Source organism: Atta colombica, unplaced genomic scaffold (genome assembly GCF_001594045.1).
Source record: "Atta colombica isolate Treedump-2 unplaced genomic scaffold, Acol1.0 scaffold1, whole genome shotgun sequence".
Lineage (NCBI taxonomy): Eukaryota > Metazoa > Arthropoda > Insecta > Hymenoptera > Formicidae > Atta > Atta colombica.
The window spans coordinates 4,817,971-4,831,737 of NW_017259183.1; the positions used below are offsets into that span (position 1 = coordinate 4,817,971).

At 27.8% G+C, this 13,767-nt stretch overlaps 1 protein-coding gene across 1 annotated transcript in view; it reads left to right on the forward strand.

Moving 5' to 3' along the window:
- LOC108687938 (lysosomal alpha-mannosidase-like) overlaps positions 1 to 13,767 on the forward strand; it is an 18,821-nt gene that overhangs the window by 1,390 nt on the left and 3,664 nt on the right. Inside the window, exons 4-15 of the mRNA XM_018194020.1 lie at positions 127 to 312; positions 2,484 to 2,689; positions 3,267 to 3,403; positions 5,154 to 5,287; positions 5,388 to 5,400; positions 5,468 to 5,601; positions 7,834 to 8,047; positions 8,133 to 8,329; positions 10,416 to 10,618; positions 11,299 to 11,498; positions 13,117 to 13,327; positions 13,427 to 13,544. Coding sequence (XP_018049509.1) covers positions 127 to 312; positions 2,484 to 2,689; positions 3,267 to 3,403; positions 5,154 to 5,287; positions 5,388 to 5,400; positions 5,468 to 5,601; positions 7,834 to 8,047; positions 8,133 to 8,329; positions 10,416 to 10,618; positions 11,299 to 11,498; positions 13,117 to 13,327; positions 13,427 to 13,544 — 1,953 coding nt within the window. The remainder of the gene's footprint in view (positions 1 to 126; positions 313 to 2,483; positions 2,690 to 3,266; positions 3,404 to 5,153; positions 5,288 to 5,387; positions 5,401 to 5,467; positions 5,602 to 7,833; positions 8,048 to 8,132; positions 8,330 to 10,415; positions 10,619 to 11,298; positions 11,499 to 13,116; positions 13,328 to 13,426; positions 13,545 to 13,767) is intronic.

A 13,767-nucleotide genomic window follows, 5' to 3' on the forward strand; every position in this document is an offset into this window, starting at 1 on the left:
AGTTTGATATTTTAAAAGCTTATGATATATTCAATTTTCTTTATAAAAAAAATTTCATTTGACAAATTTTATATTATTTAACATGTATTGTAATATAAATTTTACATTATTCAATTACTTCTGCAGATTTATTTACGTTGAAACCGCTTTCTTCTGGAAGTGGTGGTTACGGCAAGATGAAAAGGTACGTGCTGACGTTAAAATGTTAATCAACGAAGGGCGATTGGAAATCATTGGAGGAGCATGGAGCATGAACGACGAAGCTTGCACTCATTATCATTCATTAGTGGATCAGTTTACGTGGGGATTCAGGTATAAATATATAGATTCACACACACATAAATAAAAGCATGTCAATGAGAGTCTCAAAAAACTGACTATAATTGATAATTTACGATATATTAGAGTGATCATCCATATTCTTTTTCTCGAATGTACTCTTTTTTCAAAGGATAATTTCAATGTGTACTACTTTTTGGGATTTGAAAATAAGCGAGGGAGTCGGAAGTTATTAAATTTACTGTGACACTAGCCTAGTTTTCATCGAGGGTTTAATCGGATCAGAATGTAAGAATCAACTAACTACATTTCCCTGTCGTTCGACTGTAACAGAGAATATTCGACTGTAATTAGTTCTTACATTCTGATCTGGTTTAAACTAGGAAACTAGGAGTCATACATGAATTGGGTGACCAGACATCCGATTTTTTCCAGACATGTACTCTTTTTTTTGAAAACGTCCAGCTGAATTTTTAGCATATTCGAATGTACTCATTTTGAGAAAGAGAGAACAAGAGAATCAGAAATTATTAAGCTCATTAAAAATTATTAGGTATTATTATATCATATTAAAGTTATTTTTTTTTGCTAAAGTAAATATGCCGAATAGAGGAAACAGTCCCGATGACTTTGATCTTGACATATATTGTCAAGGTCATGACTCTGAGTAATCTTTAACAAATTTTAGCCGTCATTCACTAAAAAGTTATTAACAAAAAAAATTTGAAAAATTATATTTTATTTCTATTACATTTTTCATCTGAAGTGACTCATTTCCCCCTCTCCCCTGCAAAGAGGCGTATGACTTTCAGCAGAAGCGACTCTCCCCTTTCTCCTCTGCAAAGGAGTACGACTCTCATCCTCCTACAGTACACGAATAGCATTCGACTCTCAACTCCCTACAGTATAAATATATTTTGAAATAATATATATTGAAAAAATATATATTGAATAGCAAATATATTTTAAAGAAGGGAATACTCGTATATAGTTGTATTATGTACTCATGCACTGTAGGGAATAAAAGTTGAAAGTAAGAATCGTGCGCTCTGCAGTGGGGCGGAACCCATTGCATCTACGTACACTTTACAACATAAAGTCTACATGAGTTTATAACTTTCGTTATAGCAGAAATGATATATTATTTTTTCAAACTTTTTTTGTTAATAACTTTTTAACGAATAACGAGCACTGGTTAAAACTTATTGGAGGTTACTCAGAGTCATCGAGGCTGTCTCCTCTATTCGGCATATTTATCTTTGCTAATATTAAATATATGTTTTCATGTTTTTAGGATTTTTAAATGTACTCTTTCTCTTATATTTTTGAGTTCAAATATACAACTTATTTTGTACTATAATTTAACCTAAAATGTCCTCTTTTGTCTTACTTTTGAATCTTAGTACCCTACTTTTGTACTACTTTTCAATCAAAAATGTCCTAGTTTATCTAGATTAGATCTATGGATCATCCTACGATATACTACTTTTCTTATTCATCTGTTATATGATTCTATTGATATATAAAACATAAAATATAATCCAGACAGCACAATTGATCCATTTAAACTCTAAAAAAATATTTATCTTCTTAAATAATTCTTTATGAATTATCATAATTTGAAATAAATTCAAAAAATTTTAAAATATATACAAATATATTTATATACCTTATATATGTTACCTTTAATAAAAGGAAACCTGAAATAATATTTGATGTACATAAAAACTAAATGTGATTTATTAATTCTTATACAAAAATTAAAAAATACAATAATTAGATTAGAAAAAGAATATTTTTCGAATTTGAAAAAGAACTTACAATTGGTGACATAGAAATCTTTTGGAAATCTCAAAAAAACTTTTCGAACAAAATGGAAAAAAACAGGAATTTATTTTATAAATCGGGAATCAAAAAAGAATTTTTTCGGACTTTCTGTCTCGGCAATTTGGGAATTGAAATCTATAAATATTAAAAAATATATAATTTTATAGATATAGTAATATAAATTATATCTCTCAAACATATAAATGTAATATAATGCATCAATATTGAGTATCAATCATAATGTAATTTTTATTTTTATTTTTATTTTCATTGTTTAATTTATTATATGCACAAATATTCCATTTTCTAGGCATTTTATATAAATTTTTATTTAGAATCAGTTTAATTTATATGTTACTGATTCTTGATTTGTATAGGCGACTCAACGACACATTCGGAAGTTGTGCCAGACCACGTATTGGGTGGCAAATAGATCCTTTCGGTCATTCCAGAGAACAAGCTTCTTTATTCGCGCAGATGGGATTTGATGGAATGCTATTTGGTCGTATCGATTATCAGGATAAAGAGAAAAGATTGAATAACAAAATGATGGAATTTATCTGGAAAAGCAGTCCAAATTTAGGTAAAAAAATCTTTGATAATGGTAATGTAATAATTATAAAAGAAAGAAAAATTTAATTGCATTGAAAAAAAATCTAATTTTTAATGAATACAAATAAAATTTAACAAAATGTTTATGTATAATGTTCATATAGAAATTTATTTTATGGATGAAAAATATAGTAATAATAATAATTAAATAAACAAATGATTGTTTTTTAAGACACGATCCAAAAATAATACCAGATTTAGTAGCAATTATATTAAAAAGATTGTCAGCAATATTAAATGACATGTTTGAAAAAGTTTTTATAAAAAAGTATTAGGGTTATTATTATTTTTATAATCAATATAGTAAATTTATATATAAACATTTTATTAAATTTTATTTATATCCATTAAATATTGCAGACTTTTCTTTTTTCAACGCAATTTTTGTTTTTTTCAATAATTGAACATATTCAAAAATAACAGTTGATTAATTTTAACATCTTTCTGTGATGAGACAGCCTATGATGAGAAATAGGTTCTTCTTGCAGACAAAACAAACATATATTACATAATGAATAAAATTATATAATATTAAATTTTATTTCCAGGTAAGCGAGCGGATTTGTTCACGACTGCGATGTTCAACACTTACAGTCCACCACCAGGATTTTGCTTCGATATTTTATGCAACGATGAACCAATAATTGATGACCCTGATAGCCCAGACTACAACATCGACAGAAGGGTATGTAATATCATATCGCAAATGATAGTTATTGACATTACTTCTAAACGATAAACTAACGAGGTCGTCTCAAGCGTTAATTGCAACTAAGGCTTATGCGATGCTTTATTTATTTCTAACCAATTTATTTCCAATTATTTCTAATTACTCAATAGATATTAACAAAATACATTTTTAATAGAAAAAATACAATTGCAATATCAAAAGCAATATAAATATTTAATGGAGAAGAAATTTTGATTTTAATGATAAAACTTAAACGATGAAAGGACTTTCTATTTATTTATAAAAAAAATCCTTTTCTGTGCCTGAGAGTATAATGATATCGATTCTCAAAATATTTTTGAGTGAATTTTTGAATTTTATATTTATAGCGAATAACTATATAAATTTTCAAACTGAAATATCTGTGTAAAAATTTAAAGTTAAAAATCAGAAAGGACTAGTTTGGGTCCTGGCTGAGCACAGCATTGTGACCTAGCTAGAGTATTATAGAGCATAAAAAAAGGATTAAAAAGTTTCATATGCACAACTTTGTTGTGCATGAGGAAAATGAGTCCCTTGAATGCTACAGCTGTTCAAAGGTCGCTGTTATGATCATGTATTGTGTATCATGTAGGATTGGTTTTGTACGATTTCTCGAATCATCTAGTATTTGGAATATGTCCAATTTTGAAGACAATTAAAACCTTTTTTGGAATATGAATAGTTATAAGTGGTATATATTAATCGAATGAAGAAGAGACACTCAAAGTATGAAACAAAAAGTTTTAACTGATTTGACAAAGAGGCTGCGGTTCAATATTTTTAACTGTAATATTTCCATCTCTCATTTCAGAACGTTTTCTTTTATAATGACACCAACAGGCATGACATATATATTTAAATGTGTTGAGTGGAACTACTAGGTTTTTGTTCCAAGAAATCTAGCAAACAAATGTTCTCCAGCCAACAAATGTTTACGCGATTGTAAATATTTTTGTAAATATTTTTCACATTGCCCATAGTGGATCAGTAGCTGCTTCGAAGTGACTCCGTACCAAAGGCTAGTTTATTCTGATTGGTACATTCGCCACTTGTCCATCTTCTCTCCTCCCCCTCCCCCCACCCTCTCCCCAGAACGAATTCCAGGAGCCATCCTAGCAAATCCGATTTCTGTGACATGACGACATGAATCGTGACTAGGGACTTAGTGGGAGTAATGAACTGTACCAAATATATTTTAGATATTACTTCAATGTCTTTGATACAATTCGTTACCGTCATCACCGCGGAGAAGTGCCCTGGACACAGAGAAATTGGATAAGACTAGTGAAACATGGTCATAATAGCGAACTTTGGATAGCTCTAGCACTCAGGAAACCTCTTTTATAAAGTTGGGTTTATGGAATTTTTTATTCTCTTTTGATACCTTAAAATTTTAGGCATGTCTCAAAGTTGTTCATCCGGGGCCCAAATTCCTCTATAAATAATAACTGAATATAGTCCTTTTAATTTAATGAGATTTTCTTGTTAATAAAAAATAATATATTTAAAATACATACATTTTATAATTAAAACATAAAACTATTCAAATTAAAACTGTTTGAAATTATTGCATTTATTTCGTATCCGTTTTTTATTAAAAGAAATATTATAATATTCGATACTTTTTTAATGCACTTGGCGTATATTTTTTTTTAAAGAGGTTTCTTTTAGATTTGTTTTATGCGAAAATCGTAATCTACACAATGTATATATTCTGTGCTAGATCGATGATTTTTTGAGATATGCAGTTACGCAAGCTAGTCATTACCGTACAAAACATATCATATTGACAATGGGAGGAGATTTCACTTATCAGCACGCGGAAATGTACTTCATGAATTTGGACAAGCTGATAAGGTATTAACGCCAAATGCTTAAATTTTACAATTCATATTTTTCTAAATATTCGACGCTTACGAGATAGTAAAAAAGAAAGCAATATTATTGCTTCGCAAAGGACGACATCGCTAGTAAGGCAGAAAGAGAAAAAATCCCGTCTTCGTGCCACGGTAAGTAAAAATTATGTACGATTGGCAGGTAGAGCTGTTCCTGACATATGCGCAGATTCAAGCACGTGCTTACAAAACTAATCATATTATTCTCACTATGGGGGACGATTTTCATTATCAACAGGCTGACATGGTATTCGGTAACTTAGACAAGCTGATCAAGTAAGTCACTATTGATTCAACGAAATGTTTCTGCTAAATTTGACTTTGACAATTACTTAATACCTTTATTGACTTTAAATTTTATTTGAATCTTAGATTATAAGTTTAGAAATAGGTTTTTTATTTGGGATTAAACGGATTTGAAATATCCATAATATAGGACAAGTAAAAAAAATTAATTATATTAATTTTTTAAAAAACGTTATCTCAAAAATTAATATTATTTATAATGGATATTAAAATGTTATTAAAATTGGTAATTATTCAGATTAAGGGACATCTAGCTAACTTGATCTTGACATATGTTGTCATGGCCCTGAGTAACCTCCAGGTTTTAAGTGGCGATCGTCCTTCGTTAAAAGGTTATTAACAAAAAAATTTCAACTGTATAACTGTATAACTGAGAATTCCCTGCTTTAAAATTATATTATATTTGCTATTCGTGTATTGTAGAGGGATAAGAGTCGAAGGTGAAAGTCGTGCGCCCCTTTGCAGGGGGAAGGAGGGAGTGAGAGTCGCTCGTCTGAAATGACCCTCGCCCTCCCTCCTCCTCTACAAAAGAGCGCATGATTTTCACTCAAAACGACTCTGACTCCCCCTGCCTTCTGCAAAAGGGCGCACAACTTTCACCTTCGATTCTCACCCTCTTCTTCCTCTGCAAAAGGGCGCATGATTTTCACTTGAAGCGACTCTCATCGCCCTCCCTCCTATAAAGAGGCGCATGACTTTCAGCTGAAGTGATTCTCATTTTCCTCCCTCCTGCAAAAGGACGCACGACTTTCAGTGGATTCTCAGCCCCTCTTTTCCCTGTGAAGGAGGAAGAGGCGCACGATTCTCATCTTCGACTCTCACCTCCCCTCCCCCTCCCTATAGTACACGAATAGCAAATATATTTTAAAGCAGGGAATACTTGCGTTTGTATATAGTTGTATTATATATAGTTGAGTATATATAATAATCTAACCCTAACCCAACTATGTACCATTTAGAGTTAAGTTATTATATACCATTAAACTTTCCGAATATTTCTGAGTATTTCTGAAATATGTAGTTGAAATAAAGCGTTATTTTTAAAACTTTTTTTGTTAATAACTTTTTAACGAAGGACTGCCACCATCTATCGGAGGTCACTCAGGGCCATGATGATCTTGATAACTTATATCAAGATCAAGATCGTCGGTGGGATATTCTTTAATCTAAGTTGATTACTTTAAAATTTTATTATGAAATTTGTATCTCAATATTTAGAAAGAGAAAATATTAAATATTAAATAATTAACCCTGATAGCAAGCTGTCATTTTGACATCAAAATGACGACAACGTAGCTTGTTAGGAAAGTTAAATAGAAAAGATAAATAACATTTTTTTGTAAAAAGTTATAATATTCTTTTTCAACATTAAATTTATTAAATAAAATTTTATTAAATATAAAAGTGTAAAAATTATTTTTAATAAATGTAATATAATTTTATGTTGATTTCTTAATTTTTAATATACTGTAAACTAACTAACAGTTAATTAAAAACAATAGTAATTAAAGAAGGTAAAGAGAATTATAAATAATATCGAAATGTGTGGAAATGATGGAAAACGCAAATTTTTTTCTAAATTTAAAAAATAAATTGTATGAGATATGAGAAATCATTTCGTTTTTTTTTCTTTAACCACGTTTGTAAATAAATGGATTTTAATTTTGATTTAAGATTTTATATGTAATATTTTGATATTAAATATTTTGCTTTATTATTTGCTTTATTATCTGTTTTAATATTTCAATATTTGTTTTAATTGCTTTTATATTTGCTTTTATATTTGCTGTAATATATTTGTTTTAATATTTGCTATAATTAATTAGTTCGTTAGTTAAATAATAGTCGGATTAGTTTAACTGATCATTGTGAACAAGAGTAAATATGATTTAATGAAGATATATTCTTCATAAAGAGTTTAAAGTTAGAAAAACGATTTCAAAGTATATCAGATTTTAATAATAAAAAAAAAGAGATTAAAGAAATATTATCAGATATTAATATTAGAGTTAGAACACAAAGTTTATGTTATAATTAAGTTAATATTAAGTTAGAAAATTTTGCGAATTTTGTGTCAATATTTTAATTTAAAATAATTCAATTTGAATTTCAATTATTATCGAATCTTAATAAAATAATTTGAAAATATTAACATATTTTATATAATTTGACATTATAAAAATTCTTTTGTAATTTTTTTAGATACACTAATCAGCGCAATGGTTCTGTAGTAAATGTAATTTACTCGACACCCTTATGCTACTTGAAGGCCTTGAACGACTTGAATCTTCAGTGGCCCACTAAGAGCGATGACTTCTTTCCATATGCGAGCGATCCTCACTCTTATTGGACTGGCTATTTTTCATCGAGACCAACCGTGAAATATTTTGAACGTGAAGGGAATAATATGTTGCAAGTAAGATGATCAAAGATAATTAAAATCTTGATCTATCAAATTAAAGTAAGTAATATTTTCAAAATGATAAACTGCTTGTTTTTAGGCAAGCAAACAACTCGTTGTCCTAACAAATTTAAAAAGTTATGACGAATCCTTGGAACATTTTCGCGAAGCAATGGGAGTGATGCAACATCATGATGCCGTCAGCGGTACTGAAAAACAATTTGTCGCGAACGATTATTCTCGTATATTATATGAGAGTATGGATCACGCTGGAGAAATAATTTCGAAAGCTATAGGGTATAAAATATTCTCTACCAATCCATTGAGTAGAATGTCTAAAATTGACTCATGAGACAACTTTAGAATATCTTTAAGAGTTCTTTAAACCTCCCTCCATCTTTAAGATATTTCATAAAAAATTCTAAAAAATATCTTAAAGATGTCTTATGCGTCGATTTTAGATATTCTGCTGGGAAGATTTATCTTAATTTTAATTTTAATTTTTAATGTTAAAGTATAAATAATTACATAGATAAATACGTTCTTATACAGAAAAAACGTATTAGATTTATAATATATACATATATAATATATTAAACTAATAAGGAAAAAAAATATTTTTATTTTAATCGGCCTCTTAATTCAAAAGCTTCCATTTTATATTAAAAAAATACTCCTAAATTTTTATCAAAAAATACTTATTAAGATTTAGAGGTCGCTAGTGAACGATTTTTAAATCAAAGTTTTAATTTTCCTTAATACATGTTTGATTTGATACAAAAAAATGGTTTAAACCGGATTTTAAGTACTGTATATTTTTCGCTAAACATAATGCAATAATTCATTTACTTCTACGATATATGCCTTAAGAAATATAGCCAATTAATATGAAAATATGATTGTAGGTCTGTTCACTCAGAACAAGATCTAGTTGGAATTTTCTCAGTACCTCTTACAGGATTTATAAAAGTTGCATTTAATGGAATTATAAAACGTTTTTAAGGATAGAAAAATTTTTTTTTACAAGTTCTAAAGTTATATATTGTTTTGTGGTTTTGACATCCTCAAATTCAATGCCTCAATTTGACAATAAAAAACTTTATTAGGAAACGAATATATAATAAAAAAAGATATACATAATATATAGTTTATTTCAATTAATTAAATCATTTAAATCGTTTTTTTATATTACTCAAGAAAAAAAATTTTTTCTATCCTTAAAAACTTTTTATAATTCAGTTAAATGCAACTTTTAAAGATTCTGTAGGAAATGCTAGAAAGATTTTAACTAGAGATCTTATTCTGGATGAATATACCTACAAATTGAAGAGAGTAACGACCCATTTGAACTCTTGGAACCTTGCTAAAATTGATCTTAAACTCGAAATTTAGTCATTTTTTAATCGAACTATATTTCTTAAGACGTATATTATAGAGTTAAATGAATTATTGCATTGTGTTCAGCGACCAAAAAAAACATACAGTACCACATTTAAAATCCAGATTAAGCTATTTTTGCATCAAATGAAACATGTATACATATTATATTAATGAAAATCGAAATTTTGATTTAAAAATCGTTCACTAGTGATCTCTAATATTTTTAAATCTTAATATTTTTTAATAAAAATTTAGGAGTGTTTTTTCGGTATGAAATGGAAGTTTTTGAGCTGAGAGACCGATTAAAAAAAAATTTTTTTTTCTTGTCAGTCTAATATATATATATATACATACAAAGGTGTCCGTAAGTTTTGACAAAGCGCTTATGTGTGGATAGAGCGGACTAAACTGAGTCAAAAAGTTCATTTCCTTTTTGCAATTTTCACAATAGTTAACAAGATAAAAAAATATTAATTAATAAATTGTCGCATATTAGTCTTCATTAATTTTTTACTTAAACTAATTTTACTTTACTATTAACTTTACAAAAGAACAGCAAGAGATAAAAATTGTGTGAAAATGTTTATTTTCTTCTCATAGAGCTCTAAGAATTTTTTCAGAATTTTTTATCATCCTTTTTATTGCATTTTCTTATTGGCAATTATTTTTATCAACATAAGAAAATACGGTATAAAAATTTTGAAAAAAAATTCTCAGAACTTTATAAGAAGAAAATAAACAATTTTTGTGTCTTGCTATTTTTCTGTAAAATTGATAGTATTTGAGTAAAAAATTATTGAAAAACAATATTCAGTGAGTTGTAATATCCCCCTTAACTATTACAAAAATTGAAAAATAGTTGACTTTTCGACTCAGTCTGTTCTATCTACATACGAGCGCTTTGTCAAGACTTATCGGACACCCTATATATAAAACATTACAAATCTACTGTTATTTTATAAAATTTTAAAAGCCAATTTTTTTGTCAATGTTTATAAAACAGGAAATGGTCAGGAATGGAAAATAGTACAGCAGCATCCTTTAAAATATTCACATGTTTACAATTAAATATTAGCTCGTGTGCATTTTCTGAAAAAAGTGATACGTTTATGGCTGTAGTATACAACCCTCTAAGCAGACCTGTTTCTACTTATGTTCGCGTCCCCGTTCAAGGAAATTCTTATGTTGTTCGATCACTCACTGATGGTATGTATACACATACATTCAATCTAAAATATCATAATATAAAATAAACTAATATAAATATCAAACTAATCAAAGATTAATAGGTGCCACAGTTACCAGTGCTGAAATTAACACTATAAACATATTTTATAATAATCGTAAAAAGAATCTCTTTTATAATAATCGTAAAAAGATAATATAAATTATTTATAATACTTAGACGTTTTAACTTTTAGTTTGAGTCCTTTTCAATGCGACAAGAAACAGATAGGCAATTCTAATTTTTCTTCCATCAATTAATTATACTTACCGTTCAAAGATTTAAAAGCATAACGTTAGAGATAGTAAAAGAAAATAGAAAGAATTAAAAGAATATAGTTAGAAAGAGAAAGACCAGAATTTCTAAAATAGGAACGTAAATATATATTTACAAATTATAAATATTTTTATATCATAATTACAGAAGAATGTAAGCAATATTTTTCATATGAAAAAAATATATCAAGTAATACGTAGTCTTTCTGCTATTTCTACAATAATTAAATTTGCATGGTTAAAGTAAATTTTATTATATGGTATTAATATGGTTATTTTTAAAAATATGTATAAAAAATATATTAATTACGTACATTACTTTTTGTTTAATTTAAAATAATTTTAATAAACTTTTGCTATATATAACATAGAGTTTGATTAAACAGGAGTATATCCAACCGTACAAATAGTACCAATTCCCGAAGGAGTTCAAAAAATCCCAGGAAGAAAGAGCAGCGCGACAAACGAAGTCGTTTTCCGCGCTTTAGATATTCCTCCTCTCGGTGTATTAACTTATGTCATCGCCAAAAAGATACAAGAAAATGTAGTTGAACAACCTCAGTCAGCCAACTTTATAAGTAATGAGGTAAATAGATCCACACAAATGTATAATATAAATCACGTTAAAATATAACAATATTATACACCATTAAAATATTATTTTCCCCTCTTCTTTTTACAAACTAGACAAACAAATAATAGCATATTTAAATTAAATATTAAATTTTATTTAATACAAAGGTGGTTCAAATATAAACAATATTTTTTTTACGTAAAGAGTACAAATTAATGTTGATAGATGTATTTACATTGAATGACAAGTGAAAATGTCTGTTTCACGCCCTACATAGTTGTAGAGTTGCAACAATTATTTCTATAATCGTTGTTGCAATATTCAAACAAATATCTAGTATACCGAATGCCTTTGCGCAACGCGTTCAAATTTATGTTGATCAATTTCTCACGAACGAAAATGTTAAAGCATTTCTAACAGTGAGCGCTTCATACTATTAAATAAAATGCCATTACGCACTTATGCCTTCGATAACAGGTCTATTTTTATTGCTGCATTCTGAATCGATACAATGAATTGAAGTAAAACAAACGTATATTTTTTTCACTTCAATTTGTTGCACTATGTACCAGTTCAAAAAGTGCAACAATAAAAAGCAGATCTAATGTTTCTTCTCCGAAGTGCAGTTTATGCAAAATTTCGACATTTTTTCATTCATAAAACTTGATATCGCCTAAAATTTGATCAAATTGATACATGAACAATTTGATACTATTATTCAGGCATTACAACAACGATTACAGAAACAATTGCTGCGAATGGGAGTCACTTAAGACCGGCCACCCGAATAACACTCATAGAGATAGGAAAAAAATTATCCATTTTGCATACATATTTTTTTTAAAGCAAACTATGTATTTTCCTTCCATCAATCCATTCATTTTATTATTTTGTTCATAAAAGTATTAAGGTATGATTATCAAAAAATTAATAGTTTACGAGTCATTTAATATTTTATGTCAATATATACCAGAATAAAAATACCTCGTAAACTATTGATTTTTAATATCTCTACTTTAGTACTTTTATATACAGAATAATTAGAGGAATCATATTGTATAAAAAAATTATACAATTCCATTTTTAAAAAAATGGAAGTGACCTTCATATCTTTTTGACGCCTCCACCTAGAAGAAAAAAACGTGGTCAAAACACATCTCCCTTGAAACTCTCCCACTGAAACATTTTTTTTATCTCCAAAATTGTGGATATTATTCGGATGGCCGATCTTAAGGGATTTATCCTGTATATACAATTACATAGAGCATAAACTTAGACACTTTTACCAGTCAACTACAATTAGTGTAAGTACATCTACTAATGTTGATTCGTACTTACACAACAAAAGATTTTGTACATATATATATATATATATATTTGAAATACTCTTATAAAAGTTATTAATGAAACATATTCTATATTGATAAATACATAAAAGATTTTATAAGACAAATAATTGACACTTCACAAACTTTAACAAATAATTTTCTTATTTCGATAGTCAATTTCATAATCTTTTTTTGTAACATAATAAAATTAGTCTTAGAGAGATAAAGCAAGTATTCATCAAAAAATCTCGAAAATTACAATTGAATTATTAAGTCAAATTAATCGAAATACAAATTTTTAGTTGTATAATATATCCGTTAATACCAATGGTGGCCTAAGAGTACATTGGAATAAGCAAAACATGAACGTCGTACAATCTTTCCACTACTACATAGGAGCAGAGGGTAATAACAAGAACTTTATTAATAGATCATCCGGTGCATATATCTTTAGACCTAAAGAATTATCGGCCAGGAATTTTGCATACAGTGGATCGTATAAGATATATAAAGGTATTATCAACAGAATTTATTTTGAACCAACTTTATTTCTAATGATATATCATAAATGTATATCATAAATGTAATACTCCTAAAATTTATTTTTTATAGGGCCTGTTGTGCAAGAACTCCATCATACAATAAACGATTGGATTAGTCAAGTAGTTCGAATTTATTCAGAAGAACAGCACATTGAATTTGATTGGCTCATTGGACCAATACCTCTCAAGTATTATCGCAATATTTAATTCTTATCTATGCAATGCAAAACTCTAAAATCTCTAAAATTTAATTTAAAATTCTTTCTCTTTTTTCTAATTTTATAAAATTCTACATATATTCTTAGTAATATACTAATGGTAAAATATTATATTTTCTATTTATATGTATTTAACATTAGTATTTAATATTTTTAAGCTTAATTACATTATATTTTTTATTATATATTTATA